General features: G+C 44.4%; 1 protein-coding gene across 1 annotated transcript; it reads left to right on the plus strand.

Annotated features, from left to right (window-relative positions):
* The first annotated feature begins 1,186 nt into the window (after window positions 1-1,186).
* Window positions 1,187-16,557, plus strand: LOC128833210 (chymotrypsin-like elastase family member 1). The gene is made up of 8 exons (XM_054021236.1): window positions 1,187-1,281; window positions 2,502-2,605; window positions 5,775-5,884; window positions 6,720-6,851; window positions 7,306-7,442; window positions 8,076-8,221; window positions 13,895-14,044; window positions 16,390-16,557. The coding sequence occupies exons 1-8, from the start codon at window positions 1,248-1,250 to the stop codon at window positions 16,414-16,416; spliced, it is 840 nt and encodes a 279-aa protein (XP_053877211.1). The 5' UTR covers window positions 1,187-1,247; the 3' UTR covers window positions 16,417-16,557.
* Window positions 16,558-17,337: the final 780 nt, after the last annotated feature.

The following is a 17,337-nucleotide window of genomic DNA, read 5'->3' on the forward strand; positions in this document are numbered from 1 at the left end:
GGGAGCAGCCTTCCCAGGCGGAGCTCAGGGCATTAGGGTGTGCCGGGGCACACATGGCACACCCCATGCGCATGCCTATGGTGCAAATGTGCTGCCACCAAAACCTAACAAACTGGTCCAAAATGGCAGACTTATTATAAGGCCAAATGGTCTTGCACGATTTCTACCATCCTGGTTGGTGGAAATCCTCTGAGAAGCTAACTTGAGTTAAAATCCTGTGAGAATGGCTGCTCACAAGAGATTTCAGCTACATTTAAAATGGAACTGAAAAAATAGGTTCATAGATCTATTAATTCAAATCTGAGTGACCTTGGCATTCAAGACTGTTTGGATAGACTTTACTTTTGAACCCTCTTTATTTACAACACAGGCCAGGTGATTCCATTCCACCTTTTTAACTCCCCACTGCAGTTTCTAATGGAAATTGTATTCTTCTATGATAACATCCACAGCTACATTCCATGGGGTAAAATCATTTCTAAGGGATATAAACCCTCATGCTTCAAGGCCCCAAACAACCACTCACTGATTGGGATTAGAAAGAAACTTTCCTGTGAGCAGGTTATTCTATTATGGGGTTTCTTGCCCCTTCCTTTGAAACATTTTCTGCTGGCCACTGTCAGAGATAAGTTATGAGACTATACGGACCTCTGGTGTGATCCTGGATGGCAATTCCTATGTTCTTCACTTCCTGTACTAAACTGTTGTATTTATGCATGCTGTTATACAATTGTTAAGATTCATCCTATTGGCGACTGCATCTCAATAGTGGATGAAGCGCCATTAACAGTGAAAGAGCCAAGTTCTCTCATTTACATGAATGCAAACCCATTGGTTTAATTGATGTTGCACAGGTGTAGGTGGGAGAAGAATTTGACTGCTAATTTCCAAAGAATTTTGGGATTAAATGCAATATGTACAGGTAAGGTATTAATATTTAATATTATGCCATGCTGGCATAATTTTTCCCTGGGCTCATAACTTGAGTATCCACTAAATATATCATTGATTTTTCAAGTCCATGGGAATTTTGCAGGTGTGGAAGTGTTTATGTAACCTTGTGCTGTGTCATTAAATGGTTATCATTCCCCCCCTCTATACATAGACCATTTCTGGTCAGCCTAGTGGCTTATCATGAGACAGTGCAGATAAATGATATTAATTACTAGTTCAAACAGAGCTGCTTATCAAATGGTTCAGTATAAAATGTATTGCATTGGGAAGGTGTTGTCATTGCATTTTAAAAAATGATTCACTATTTGATCCTCCTTAGTTGCCTGGGTAAGTTATAATTAGAGGATTTGAGCTGGGAGAGGGAGGGTGGTTGGATTTGCTGAACAACTGCTGGAACCTTCGAGCATTTTGTTTGTTCTTCATAATTTACAACTGTCCTATCAGTGCCACATTTTAACTGAGCTGGGCTAGACAAGGATCCCCCCAGAATCTGTCAGACTGGTTACCTACCAGAAAATCTGTCTTTAAGCAAAGGGAGTCTTGCATCCTAAGGGATGAGCGTGTTGCTACTTCAGCACTATGCTTCAGAGGTGTGTGGGGGGGAGAGAGACTGGGAATCGAACCAGGTCTCTTGTACAGGATGTTTATATGATAGAATTGAATTCAAGTGGGATGTATCACACTAAGACACTTTCACTGTGTGAGAAATCTCATGATATTTGTTCACATTCATACTCCAGCATAGCTCATTGATAATAGGTGAGTTCGTGTGGAAGAACGTAGAATTTGGTTTTACGCTGTGCAAGTTATTTCAGGAAGTGTTTTTTAAAATACCGAGGGAAGCTTCAGCATTGTAATGATCATGCAGCTAGCTGAACAGCTCAAGAGCTTACATGCAGATATTCAGGATCTGTTTTTCTTGAAGGAAGGATTATTCAGGACACCAAAAACATGCCCTGCTCATTCCAGAAAGTGCAATGGGATATCCAGCAGCCACTGGTAAAAAAGAGATTGTTTAACATTGCATGAAGAGGTCGGGCCTCTAAAGCTGTTTAAACTAGGATTGTTTTCCTAAAATTTTCCATCATGCAAAGTTCAAGAGAGACGCTAGACAGGGCTCCAGCATTTTAATGAAGGTAATCCCAAATTCATGGAATAGGCCTTGAACCTACCACCAGCTAGCCCAGACATTTCCTTTAAAAGGATACAAAAATAAAACCATTTACTAGTGTTAATTCCTGCATGTGTTTCGGTGTTTTGAGGAGCTGGTCTGGAAAGCTCTGTACCATGCAGTAATATAGCTTCCTTTTTTAAAGTCACCATTTTAAAATCAATATGAACCTGAAAGAGAAACAAAGAACAGAACCGCCTGCTATCACAGTCCACTGTGTTTTAACCAGTTTCTTTCATAACTGAAAAAGTTACCTGAGCTTTCAGTCTTGCTTACTTGATTGCAGTGTGCAGCACAGGTTTGTAGCTGACATTAAACCAAACTGAGCCTGGTTAAGGATCCACATGATGAACTGCATTCATTTCTTTGTGGTTAGGGGCAATTTCTGGAAGCCCTCTGGGCCAGCCGGTTCACAATGATATGCTAATAGAGCGAGTAATTGGAGGACACGAGGCCGCGCGAAACAGCTGGAAGTGGCAGGTAAAATTTTTATTTTAAATCTTTTGCTTAGTAAAAAAAAAAAAAAAGGTTTGAGAACATGACAGCAAAGCAGAAATATGGGATATCAGATATGGATGAATTTTCTCTAGTGCTAGTCAACTTTCTTTAAATCTGTCAGACCAGCACATTAATAAGAAACAGAAGCTGTGGTCAAGGCCGGTTCCGCCCCAAGCAGCAAAAATAAATAAACAAATGCCGCAATCGCGGCTCTACCGCCGCCGCTTCAGTCTTCGGCGGCAATTCGGCGGCTGGTCCTTCGCTCCGAGAGGGACCGAGGGACCCACCGCCGAATTGCCGCCGAAGATCCGGACGGGCCGCCCCCTCCGTTGGCTGCCCCCTCCGTTGGCTGCCCCAAGCACCTGCTTGCTGGGCTGGTTCTTGGAACCAGCCCTGGCTGTGGTTCACAAACTATCCCTTGACCACATCAGCAGGGAGCTTCTTTGCTTGTGGTAGTTTGGTACCAAGAATTTAGAAAAACAGTCTCTCCAAAATCCATAATATAAAACTAAAATAATGGAACTTTGCTTTGACTAGGGTGCATTTTCCTAGAAGGGGATTTTTTTCCTGTTGTTGTTCTTTTAAAAAAAAATATGATTCTGATTAGAAGAGTGAGTAGATGAAAATGGCATCTCCCTACTGACATGTCTGCTTCTTGTATAGCTCCAAAATAATTTTTGCTTGCTTCACTGACAAAAATACTTTTTTGCTAAGTTTTTTTATTCCAGTGAGCACCAGAGAATTAATAAAGATATGGTAAAGTGGATTAAGAAAGATTCTGGATTTATGTGCCATCAGAATTGTTAGCTAAGTTCCAATATCTTTTATTACTCTCAGGCTTTGTCTCCACTTGGGAAAAGGTGTATTTTTAACTCATGTTAGCTAACGTGTTAAAATTCAAGAATAGAAAAGGCAAGTTGTAGTCGGTGTTAGCTGGTGGAGCCTAAACCCTAGGCTCCACTAATTTACCTCAATCAACTAACACATATTAAACTATTACTGTCTTGTCTATACTAGGATTCTAACACATGTAAAAAGGCACCTTTTTTCCCTAGTGCGGACATAACTGCGATTCAAGAAAGATGTTGCTAAATTTGGCGAGGATTCAGAGAGGAGCTACAAGAATGATTAAAGGATTAGAAAACAGTCTTTCCCATGATAGACTCAAAGAGCTCTATATATTTAGCTTAACAAAGAGACAGTTAAGGGGTGACTTGATTACAGTCTATAAGTATCTACACGGGGAATAAATATTTAATAATGGACTCAAGGCGACTCGTGGGAGGGGCACGAAGGGTCAAGTGCCCCTTCTCTAGCACGGTCAAGTGCCTCTCCAGCAGCCAGCCTGCATGGGGAGAGGAAGGGGTGGGGCCAGAGCTAGAAGGGAAGAGGCGGGGCCAGAGCCTCCTCCAGCCACAGTGCCTGGGACACTGCCTGGTGCAGCGCAGCGGCTGACTGGGAGAGCGCCTGGCTGTGGCAGCAGCAGGCTGCCCCCCGCCTAGGCTCAGCTTCTGGGGACAGTGGCCAAGCGAGCTGGAGCCCCCACGCTCCTCCGGGATGCTCAGAGTCGGCTCCTGTCCCCAGAAGTCGAGCTTGGTAATGTGGGGTGGGGAGGAGACAGGGAGAATGCAGGCTGGGACGGGGCAGGGAGGAGTCACATGGGGAGGTTACATGGGGAGGCACCAGTATTGGGCTATTTCGTACACGTTCTACATAATATCTTTTAATATTTTTGTACTCTGGACCTTAGTTATTTGACCTGTAGTATAACAAAAACAGCTTGCAAGTTTGATATTAGTTAATATAAAATCTAATCCGACTGAAATTATTTAAAGGGTTACTGTTGATGTTTAAATTTTGTATTTTAAACCCCTCCTGGAAAACCACAATTCTTGGTAATCCATCTTTGTGAATAGCCCAGTTGACCATCTTTGGTTTAAAGGTTATTGTGATGGGGTGTGCAGGCCTCTGTAGTGGCTCTGAAAACTCTATCCTGCCCAGTGGCATGAGCTAGCCAACAATCTGGGGTTTCATGGGCTAACTTGCAGCCAGGTTTCAGAGCAAGCTCAGAAAGACACTGCTACCTAGGAGCTAATTAAGTAGAGCTAAGCCTATTTAGACACAACATCTTTAGATTAAGGGTGTCTATATCTAGGTGATATCCTTATTTTATTGCTGGACAAAATGAGACACTGGTCTACACTGGTGGGGGGAGGGGGGAGAATTGACCTAAAATATGCAACTTCAGTTACGAGAATAGCGTAGCTGAAGTCGACGTATCTTAGGTCGACTTACCTTGTGTCCTCACAGCGTGGGGTCGACTGCCGCCGCTCCTCTGTCGACTCCGCTTCCATCTCTCGCTGAGGTGGAGTACAGGAGTTGACAGCAGAGCGATTGGGGATCAATTTATCGTGTCTACACTAGACAAATCGATCCCCAATAGATTGAGCACCACCCACCAATCTGGCGGGTAGTGTAGACGTACCCACACAAAGAGGTTAAAGTCATGGATGGTTCTCTGCCAACCCATGTGAGGGATTCCCATTCCAATCCCCACGTGGAAGCTGTTGTCCTCCCATATGTCATTTTTCTTTGAACTTTCATCCTAAATAATGTTTTTTCCAATCCCATAAAGTTTATTCACACCTGTTAATTATACTGAAGCACATGGATTCTGCATACATTAATGATAAAGATGTTCCACATCCCGACATTTCACCTGCACACTAATCCTGAAGGAGTGGCTTTCTGTAGCATACTAGTGTCAAGTGTTCAGATGCTAAAGAGTTAAGTGTTGTGTTGCTCTCAATCAGGCCTTGCTTCCACTAGGTAAAGTGTTTCTTTCAATCAAGTTAGCTCCTATAGGTGTTAAACTTGGTCTACATTGGTGGTAAGTAAACAATTGAGTTAAGCCATCTTGATTGATCTAACTCAATTCAAAAAAGTACCTTTTCTTCCTAGTTTAGACAAGGCCTTGGAGAAGACTTACTTCTTACCACTAGACTAAGGGCAGCAGACAATTAAGCAGACACAGAAAGCAAGTTCCAGTGAGGGCATGGGTGGATTGCAGGGTATGTCAAAATAGCACTTGTAAACTGCTGCAGAGTCCAGAATGGAATGCTGAGGTTAAATATTTTGCCATTTGATACAGGTGTCCCTCCAAATAGCTGATGCATATTATCCTGAATATTTTTCTCATATCTGTGGTGGCACCCTTATTAGTCCCCACTGGGTCATGACTGCTGCCCACTGCATCCAAATGTAAGTAAAATAATGAGTCTTCTAACTCTTGCTACAAATCCCAGTTCTGCTTCTCACCCTGGACTGCTACCGGGCCATTCAAATACTCACAGCCTTCAACATGTTCATTCTCTGAGACAAGCAAGTATGACTAACCACAGTTAATTTGTGACCTATGGTAAATATTATAAGACTGATCCATATTTCCCCATTTCTGCCAACTTCCTGGAAGCAAAAAACAGCTGATTGCAAATTTACATAAATGCATACAAATTTGCATACACGTAACTATTGAAAATAAATTTAAATATGCATAAACCTGCACAAAGGCAGAGTGAGGAAGGAAACCCTGCCTACCCCCTCTGCATGCCATGTCTGCTTATATGATCCACAAAGCTCCTCACACATTTTTGACACCATATAAACAATACTTTATAATAGTAAGAAGAAATATATCTTTAGCTACAGATGCCCTTAGCAAATGTATCCTTAAATAAAGTATCCATAATAAACACATCCTTAACATTCCATATATATATTCCATAATTTTATATATAAAACTTTAAGTATAGATGGAACAGGAACAATTCCAGATTCTGGTTTGAAAACGTTTTGAGCAGTTGAACAAGGAGGTCAGAAACAAGAGCTGCAGTTTCCCAAATAGTAAAATGCGGATAGTTCTTCCCTAGCTCACAGGTATATCTGTTAAAGCACTTTGAAGGTCCTCAGATGAAAGGTGCTGTAGAAATGACTATAACAGGAGAAAGATCTTACTGCTGCAGAAGCTATCATACAAAGGCACCAATGTGGAGCAAAGGGGATGCTTTATGGTAATTCTTTTTCAATTCATTTTCAGGCCAATACAAGCAAATTACCAAGTGGCTCTGGGCGAGCACAATCTCTTTGAATTGGATGGCACTGAATATTCTGTTGGTGTGGACAAAATATTTATTCATGAAGACTGGAATCCCAGGGATATTGGGAATGGGTAATTTGTTTTTGAATATGACTTTGGCATGGGAATGAATACTGATGTCCTTACTTAGGGGCCAATCCTGCAAATGTTTATGTACATATTCTATCCATCATCCACTGAGGTTAAGGATGGCCTTGTAGAAAATACTGGACTGGGACTCAGGACATATGCGTTCAGTTTCTGGTCTGTAGACCTCCCATATGACTTGAGCAAATCATTTAATCCCTCTGTGCCTTCAATTCCCCATCTGTAAAATGGGGTTAATAACACTTCCCTACCTCATAGGGGCATTTTAAGGGTACATTATTAATGTTTGTGAGGTCTCAGATACTATGGCAGTGGAGGCTATATAAGTGCCTAAATAGATAAGTAAAAAGTGAGCAAGAGTGTTCGGGATCTGGTCATGACTAACTCAAGAATTTTGCCTTGTGGCATCCGAAGGGCTAATATCTGTGTCCTATTTCAGAAATGACATTGCCCTGCTGCATCTCTCTGTACCTGCCTATGGTAATGGCTTTGTTGAAGTAGGAATGCTTCCATCTGAAGGAGACATTTTGCCTAATAATTATCCATGTTATATTACTGGATGGGGACTGGCTAGTGGTAAGTGGAAAAAAGTTGCTCCTCATTCCAGAAAGACTGACCCAGATCAGAGACCCAGCACAACTCTTTTTGTAAATAAAACCTGTTGCTATGCAACATCTTTGACCTCTTAAGTAGGATGTAAGTGGTGCATGGGTCTTCTAATGGCTCTCAGCAGGGGGGTGAATGCCGTGATAAGCTCTTGTCATCACATGATGCATTTTTCCAGAATAAACATTTGTTAAATAGCATGATGTTTGGCACCATTTAGCACTCAGTGTGGACAAGCACTGTCGTGTTTAACATGTCAGTGATAGTGGTTCATCCTGGGATGCAACCTAGGGTTGACCATGACCAGCTATCATGGTTTAAGTGGTAAAAACTTATTTTAATCACTAAACTCAGCAGATATGACTGACTAGACACAGGGAGAAGATCCCATGAGTCAGCAGGGGACATATTACCCTCGTCCTGGGCCCAATCCCACTATGGTTTCATTGAGTTGTACTTTACTCAGTGAGTAGTACTGCTGATCCTGATGTAACTAGTCATGCATAGTACGGTACTACTCAATGTGAATAAGGGGGGCAGAGGTGGGCCTTTATTTTTAATTATAGTGTCTCTTTGAGCAGAATATTGTCCTTTCTCTTTTAGTCGGTGGCAGCGCTCCTGCTAGACTTCAAGAAGCAATGCTCCCTGTGGTTGACCATGCCATCTGCTCTCAGAGTAACTGGTGGGGGTCTCAAGCAAAGGAGAGCATGGTGTGTGCTGGTGGAGATGGTGTGAGGTCCGGGTGCAGTGTAAGTGCTATATTTTCTCTTTTCCCCCTTAACTCTTTCTTTCCTATACAACCCTGTTCCTACAGGAATTGTGAATTACTTACAACACGCTCCCCAAATGCTTGCAACATCTCAGGAGTTCAGGCCTTCCCGACAAACCAACTACTTCTTCTTGAGCACCATTCTCTTAATTATTATTGTTCCTACTTACCCCCTCCCACAAGAGAACCCATGGGAAGGGGGTAAAGGAGAGGAAAGTTCCAAAGTTCTTCTTCAAGTGCTGTCCTTGTGGGTGCTCCACTTCAGATGTTAGTGCGTCCTGGTGCCGTCGATCGGAGATTTTCAGTAGCAGTGTCTGTCAGGGCCCGCGTGCGCAGTAGTTGTCTCACAGCACCGTTGGCACCTTGACTAGTGTGTGCATGACCTGAACCCCCCAGTTCTTCTTCGAGTGCTGTCCCTGTGGGTGCTCCACTTTAGGTGTCGATGCGCCCCTGCGCTTGTAGCCGGAGATCTATGGTACCAGTACCAGGTTGGGTCGCACATGCGTGGTCCCCGTCTCGTGCTGCTTCAGTTGGTTAACTGGCGCTGTGCAACCAACCCCCCCTCAGTTCCTTCTCTACCGCCGTTGGCTCGAGTCAAAGCACTCAGCAGTGCCTCACAGCTTAGGAATACCCTTTCTTCCATTAGTCTTAGTTTATAGTTTTTAGTTAGAATAGATTAGAATACTTAACCTTCCTACTTATCCCCGTTCCTTTAAAAAAAATTATTTTAATTCTCCTCATAGGACTGTAAGTTTCCGTTCTGCTCTATCGCAGCAGCACGACAGCTGTACCTCTCTCCATCTTACAGAGAGAGTACGCTCGCTAAGGACCATGCCTGGCTCCCCAGGGTTCAAACGCTGCACTATCTTCAAGCTGTCAATACCCCTTTCAGACGGGCACTCTCAGTGTGTCCGCTGTCTTGGTGAGGCACATATACCTCAGAAGTGCTTGCACTGTCAGAACTTGAAAGCCCGCACCAGAAAGGCAAGAGATCTCCAGCTAAAACTTCTCCTCATGGAGAAATCTCTTTGCCCAACATCTGAGCCTGAGGTATGCACTCCTCCCGGCCAGTAATCACCGACTGCAGCCTCAGACAAGGACCCCTCTTCCATGGAAAGGGCTCCTGACCAACCTGCCAAGAAGGCAGCAAAAAAATGTGGTACCACGTCCCCAACTCCGGAGTCAACCCAGAAAAGGTGCTCCGATACAGGTCAAACTCTTCTGGTACCGACCGCACCGGCAATGTCAACAGCTGACAAAACAGGTCCCTCTGGCACCATCAGTACCAAGAAACGGAAAGCTTCTAAGCAGTCACGCTCCACCACAGGCACCAAGGGGAAAGTGAAACCCCATGCCGTGGTACCATCAACTGTGATCAAGCAATTGGTACCGAGTATACCGGCACTTCTGCCACTAATGCTGCCACCTAGTGCTGGCATTATGCACTCCAGCCACACACTGTCACCAATGAGCACTCTCCTGCACATGGAACAGTTTCCTACCACCCTAACGGTACCGATACCGGGCACATCACAACAATTCATAGGTACTGGAGTCTTCTCTCCTCGGCACCGACGGTACATCAGCACCCACGGTAATCAGCCAACCCAGCTCCCCATGTCTCTCAGCACCACAGTTGTCTAGTGAAGAGGAAGATGGAGAGGAGGATGTTGGACACGCACCACAACATTCCTCTCCTGTGGCTACTCCCACCACACATGCCCTTCCAGGCACGGGCTTCCCTGCAAACCTTCTGAACCAGCCCTGGTACAGGCAACCTTGGATGCCCACGGTGCCCTTCCAACCAAAATGGCCATTCTGGCATCCATGGACTACATACCCCCAACAGCAGCAACAGGGTGCACCTACCAGTCTGCCATAACTGGCACACACCAACCACCTATATTAACATCTCAGGCATCGTCTGGCACCTCTGAACACGGGGCTGAAGAACACGAGGAATTCTCGGACCCAGAGGATCCAACTGATTTTCATTTCTCATCATTCTCACCAGTTGACACAATTATGCCCCCACCTCCCACCACAGCTGATGATTTAAAACAATTTCAAGATCTCTACTGGTGGTGTCTCGCCTGCTGTCACCTCTGTTCCTGGTCCCACATCACTCCTAGGACCACAACGTCCTCTTCAGTGACACTGCCCTCTGGCTGTGCCACACTCTATGTTCCCTGCCATCTGGGGGGATCTGCAGTCCACTGTCTAGCCACTTCCTTCAGTGACAAACCACAGTCCACTTCCTTCCGTGACAAACTGCAGTCCACTTCCTTCAGTGGTTCCAACACCCTCTTTGCCCTTGCATCAGGGCGTCAGTCTGCAGATCCCTGCAGCCTGATAGGAGCTGCCTTTAGCCTCTGAGTCTCTGCCTACAACACTGCTCGGTCCAGGGTGCTTGCTGCCCTCTGCCAGCAAGGCAGCCAGTCCTCCTCCCTTCTCAAGCTCCAGGGAGTGACTCCCACTGTTCTGTTCTGCAGCACTTCTTATATGGGCCAGCCCGGCCCTGATTGGCTGCTCCTATAAGCCCTTCTGTGATTGGCTGCCTCCTGCACAGTCTCCCTAGGGCTGCTTTTAACCCCTTTTTTGCCAGTGTGGAGCAGATGCCCCATCACACTTCACCTGAAGGCCTGGCTCCTCCATGGCGCCACAATGACAAGTTAACCTGCTCGGAACAAGTAAAACAGATGTCAGTAAGCAGCAGAAAACCAACCACATGTACCACTTACCTCCAAAAATGGAAAAGATTCTCCTTATGGTGCCAGAACAAGCACGTATCTGTGTTCAAGGCACCACTACCATTGATCTTGGAATACATATTAGAACTAAAGGACTCAGGACTTTCCACAAGCTCGTCTAGAGTACACTTAGCAGCCATTACTGCCTTTCACCATAAGGTCAATGGCGTATCGATATTTGCGCACCCGATGACAAAACCTTTTCTCATGGGCATACAAAATATGTACCCAGAAATACACAAACCCACCCCACCATGGGAATTAAACCTGGTGCTCAAAAGCCTTTCTGGAGCCCCATTTGAGCCACTAGCCACCTGCTCCCTACTTCAATGTAGGTGGCGTTCCTGATCTCAATTACATCCGCATGATGAGTAAACGAAATAGGTGCTCTCATGGCTCATCCCCCGTACACCATATTCTTCTAGGGCAAAGTCACATTGAGACTATATCCAACATTTATACCAAAAATATCATCCTCTTTCCACCTGAATCAATTGATTCACCTGCCTACATTTTACCCCAAACCTCATGTGAATACACAAGAGACTGCCCTACATAGGTTAGACATCCGACGTGCAGTAGCATTCTACCTGGACAGAACAACACCTTTCCGAAAATCCACAAGGCGTTTTATTTCAATGACGGAGCATTCCAAGGGGTCTGTAATATCCACACAGAGACTATCGAAATGGATCTCCAATTGTATCCAGATGTGTTATGAACAACTCAAAACAGAATCCCCATCAGGGATCAGGGCCCATTCAACAACATCAGTATCTACCTCAATAGCCTTCTTAAATAATGTACCAATAATAGACATATGCAGACCTGCCACCAGGGCCTCTGAACACATATTTACAAACCATTATGCAATTACTCAAGGTTTGAGCTCACACAAAATGCTAGGTCTAACAGTGCTAACCTCCACTATGAACGCAACTCCGAAGTCCCTTCCATCCGCACAAGGGCACTGCTCTACAATTATCTAAAGTGGAGCAAGCACCCACAGAGATAGCACTCAAGGAAGAGAAGGTTACTCACTTTGTGCAGTAACTGAAGTTCTTTGAGATGTGTGTCCCTGGGCGTGCTCCACTACCCACCCTCCTCCCCTCTACTCCAGTTTGCAGTAAGGACTCTATGGTAGAGAAGGAACTGATGGGGTCGGGTTCTGTGCATGCTGGTCAAAGCGGCAATTGTGCACACATGACCTGCGCGGACATTGCTACCAAAAAATCTCAGATCAACAGTGCCAGGACACCAACACCTGAAGTGGAGCACCCACAGGGACACACATCTCGAAGAACCTCAATTACTGCACATCATTGCACATATTTCTCCCCAGCTGTTCGAAGGGGAGGGGGAGGGGGCAAGGTTTGCCGTCCCACCAGCACACCTCATTGATCAGATCCTGGGCATTAGTGCTAGACCAGGGACCCAGAACTCCATTGCAGCTGTGCAGTCAAGTCAAGGAAATGGTGCAAAACCCTAAAAACAAGGGGCAACACATTTGGTTTTGACTACATTTCCAGTATTAATTCATTATAAAGGAACCTGAAAAAACCCAGGGCTTTAAGACCCAGCAGGAGCCAATAGTTTCTTTGTCTTTCTCTTCTGTTGTTTTAGTTATAGCCTCTCTTGTGCTGCTATCTCTTTAAATCCTGGGCTGTAGCTTTCAGCGATTCTTTGACTTTGTCTCTGCTTGGGAAGAATTGGAACATTCCTGGTTGAATATGGGAGCTACTAGAGGCTGAAGCTTCCTGCAGGGTCCAAATACCTGAAGAGTGTTCTGATTCATTTAGAGCCTCATCTTTGAATTGAACTCAGTAGGAGTCTTTTGATAGACTTCAATAGGCAGTAGATAAGTGCCTTAAACATCAATTATATTGAATGGGAGCGGGCAGAAAGAGTTATTTTGCTGTGTGTGTGTGTGTGTTCAGTACTCCTGACAGAATGGGTGCAGAATTCATACGGTCCACATATTTCTGTGCCCCCTGCACAGAAAAACACAAAAAGAAATCTGCAGGGGGACGCATCTCTTCCCCAGCAGCCCAGGCAGCGCTTTGTTTCCGGCATGCCTGGAACAGCCTCAGAGACGCAGATCACTGCAGGAGGAGGGAGGCTGGGCGTTTGTGCCTGTGGGGGAGACGTTGATCACCGTCAGGGGGCGCGGCTGGCCAATGAGCGAGAGAGACGCTATCCCTCTTGCTTGATACTGTGGCTCGAGGGGCGTGGAGCAGGGTAGGTCTTTTTGTTATGCAGGAGGAAGGCTCTGTCCCCGAGGCAGAAATGTAGCAGCCTGCCTGCCTAGTAAAATGTCGGTAACTTCTTGAGAATTGTAAAAAACACGTAATTAAATATTAGTGTCATGTTACTGAAAATTGTTTGTTTTTAAGTTAAAGAAAATAGCTTTTGTAAAAAAAAATACATTTTTTAATGTTGCTGTTGCTGGTTAATTGATCTAATTCTCTGAGGCAGAAATGTAGCAGCCTGTCTGCATAGTACCATTGTTAATGATCTTATTGTTAGTTAACTGTTCCCATTCTCAGTCAGTTTTCATTTTTTGTGTGCAGAATTTTTAGTTTTTTGGCACATAATTTTAATTTTTTTGGTACAGAATCCCCCCAGGAATAGTTCGGAGAACAAATAGTTATGGGCCTGTTTCTGCAATGTGTCACATACCTTCTGGGAGGTGCTGAGCACTCTTTGCTCCCATTGATTTCAATAGGCATTGGGAGTACTCAGCATGTCTCAAAAGGTCCTCAGCATGTCACAGTATTGGGCCCATTGATTGGAATGTTCATGAATTAATCAGCTGTCACCACTTTTTCCAGCCCATTTTCTAAACTGCTAGGAAAATTTGGGTGCAACTAACTGTCTGTCACTTCTCCCCGCTCTGATTGCAGGGTGATTCAGGGGGCCCATTGCAGTGTTACAGGGATGGTCGCTGGCAAATTCATGGGATTGTTAGTTATGGGATTGTCCCCTACTGCAACACCTATCAGAAGCCTACAGTCTTCACACGGGTATCTGCTTACATCAACTGGCTCTACAATGTAAGTTCCTCCAAAGTTAATGGTTTAAATTCATGTTGGATGTACTCCCATGCAATTAATGGAGTAATATCAGAGATAAGTTTGACCCACTACATTCATTTATTACATTAAGAACAGAATTAAGAAACTTTGAAAGTTTAAAATCCAAAATCCATTGGCCTTATTTTTGGCACATTCAAATAAATTTAATGAAGGAGAATGAATGCAGTCACTGTCCGGAAATACTAGGATTGAAATACAGTAACTCCTCACTTAAAGTCATCACAGTTAATGTTGTTACATTGCTGATCAATTAGAGAACATGCTCGTTTAAAGTTGCGCAATGCTTGCTGTGCAAGGGGCAGGGAAGAGGGGTGCTAATGGCAGTGTGACCCCCTCCCCCCGCTCCTGCCTCCGGCTCCTGTACCCCATTTCCACAGCATGGGGTGGGGACACAACAGGGCTCAGGATGGAGGGAGCTTGCTGGCAGCAGTTGCTGTCTCAACTGCTGATCTATTTAAAAAGGCAATGTACTTAGAGTGGGGTCGGCATATTAAAGGGGCAATGCACACCTCTCTCTCTCTCATGCACACTATGTGTGAATCTCTCTCTCTGACATGCTGTCTCCCCTCCCTCCATTCCTGCTGCCTTGTAGAGTGTGAGCCTACATTAACAACAATGTGTTAACCTTGAGGGCTCAGCCGAGTGCTAGTTCATCATTTAGCAGTAAGGCATTCCCTGGGAAATATCCCACCCTCTTCCACCCTCTGACTTCACCACCTCAACCAAGCTTCACAATCATCATTGCTGTGTACAGTATTAAATTGTTTGTTTAAAACTTACACTGTGTATATGTGTGTGTGTATATATAGTCTTTTGTCTGGCAAAAAAAATTTCCCTGGAACCTCCCCTCCCCTCCCCCCCCCCCCCCATTTACATTAATTCTTATGGGGAAATTGGATTCGCTTAACATCGTTTCGCTTAAAGTCGCATTTTTCCTGAACATAACTACAACGTTAAGTGGGGAGTTACTGTACAACACTTAAGGCTGGCAAATCCTGCTTGGTATGAAATCTGATCAGTTAGGCTTTACCCACACAAGGCAAAAAGACACTGCAACAAACCATTGGTGTAATTCTATGGCCTGTGTCATGCAGGAGGTTAGATTAGCTGATCATACTGGTCCTTTTTTGCCTGAAGATTCATGAATTACCTGGTATATTTTGAGACTGACACCTGTACAACGCTTTGTGCACACATACAGCAGCCATCCCAGGTGATTATGACAAGCATGGTTGTACCAGTTGGTTATAATATCTGGGATGAGGTCTTTAACTAGTGTTCCTCAGGAATCCATGCAGTCTCCTATTGTATCTCTGAATCCAATCTGGGGCAATAGAGTTGTAGACTGCATCTACAAATGCACAAGTGCTGTAACTACCCCAGTTCAGCTGATTCCCACAATGCAGTCAATGCCTGGGGTTTGCAAATGTCCAAAGATCCCTTGCTCCCAGCAACATTGTGTACCACAATGGGGCATCTGCTTCAGGGGTCACAGGAAAATGCCGTAGTACAATCATGTTTGTAAGATGTGCTGTGCACCAGACTTCCATAGAAACAAGATGGATGTTCTAAACCATTATGAATAAAAACAGGACAACCATTTATTCCATGAGATGGCTGTCTCTGCAATGCATCCCTCACCTAGTAAAAATAGGCCCTGGGGAGCCAACTTTCAAAGGGTTTAATGGAGTCTTATCTGCACTCCACCAATTACAGTCAACAGGAGATAGGACAAAACCCAATAGATTCATCTGAAGTAACTTACCCTTTAGTTGGAAAGTGCCCGTGACTGACCTGAACTCTGTATATTTGGAAAGTTGTTGTCTTCTTATCGGATTTTTAGCCCCACTTCAGCTGCAGTTGGAAGCCTGGTGGATCCAGTCTGCTGGGAATTCCCCTAATATGGGAGAACCCCTTGCTGGTATAAAGCTAGCATAGCTAGCCATCTTCTGGCCTCCCTCAACCCTCTGGCACAGGGGACATGCCAAAGACATGACTGTGGTGAAGAGGGCCTGGCTCAAGTGCTGCTGTACAGAGGCAATTCCTGGCAGGTGGAACAGCCCTAAAACTGCTCTAATTTGCACCAGGAGTTGAACCAGCCCCACCAGCTCCATATGGGAGAGCCCAGGGATGGAACATAGTCTCATTTTGTCCCGTTCCCCCCCCCCCCCGCCCACGCTCCTGAGCTGTGCAGAATGGAGGTCTGGCACAGCTGAGGAATGGCCTATTCAGTCATTTAAAAATAATGTAAGAAGAAAACTGAATATATTCTGTACTGAATCCATTTCTCTGTTGTTTTTCAGACTATGGAGAATAATGGTGGATATTAAGGAAGGATCAGTTTGTACATGAACGTGAACTACTGTTTGAATGAAAAGATATGCCGGTTAATTAAATTTCTCTCTCTCTTATGGTCACATAATAGTATGGGTTGGCTGCAATAATAATAAAGCAACAATGAATTAAAAACCTGTAGGACTGTGCATTCCATATTCAATGTTGATAAATGCAAAGTAATGCACATTGGAAAACATAATCCCAACTATATATATAAAATTAGCTGTTACCACTCAAGAAAGGGATCTTGGAGTCATTGTGGGTAGTTCTCTGAAAACATCCACTCAATGTGCAGCGGGAGTCAAAAAAGCGAACAGAATGTTGGGAATCATTAAGAAAGGGATAGATAATAAGACAGAAAATATCATATTGCCTCTATATAAATCCATGGTACGTCCACATCTTGAATACTGCATGCAGAAGTGGTCACCCCATCTCAAAAAAGAATTGGAATTGGAAAAGGTTCAGAAAAGGGCAACAAAAATGATTAGGGGTATGGAACAGCAGCCGTATGAGGAGAGATTAATAAAACTGGGGCTTTTCATCTTGGAAAAGAGACGACTAAGGGGGGATAGGATAGAGGTCTATAAAATCATGACTGGTCTGGAGAAAGAAAATAAGGAAGTGTTATTTACTCCTTCTCATAACACAAGAACTAGGAGCCAACAAATGAAATTAATAGGGAGCAGGTTTAAAACAAACGAAAGGAAGTATTTTTTCACACAATGCACAACCTGTGGAACTCCTTGCCAGAGGATGTTGTGAAGACCAAGACTATAACAGGGTTCAAAAAGAACTAGATAAATTAATAGAGGATAGGTCCATCAATGGCTATTAGCCAGGATGAGCAGGAATGGTGTCCCTGTTTGCCAGAAGCTGGGAATGGGTGACAGGGGCTGGATCACTTGATGATT

Source organism: Malaclemys terrapin, chromosome 2 (assembly GCF_027887155.1).
Source record: "Malaclemys terrapin pileata isolate rMalTer1 chromosome 2, rMalTer1.hap1, whole genome shotgun sequence".
In the NCBI taxonomy this organism is placed as follows: domain Eukaryota; kingdom Metazoa; phylum Chordata; order Testudines; family Emydidae; genus Malaclemys; species Malaclemys terrapin.

What these genes read in the sequence shown, in the direction of transcription:
- LOC128833210 (XM_054021236.1), top strand. Translation starts at nt 1,248, where the DNA reads ATGATTCACTATTTGATCCTCCTTAGTTGCCTGG. An exon ending in CCCAGGGATATTGGGAATGG is followed by an intron (nt 6,852 to 7,305) that starts GTAATTTGTTTT and finishes GTCCTATTTCAG; the next exon opens with AAATGACATTGCCCTGCTGC. An exon ending in ACATCAACTGGCTCTACAAT is followed by an intron (nt 14,045 to 16,389) that starts GTAAGTTCCTCC and finishes GTTGTTTTTCAG; the next exon opens with ACTATGGAGAATAATGGTGG.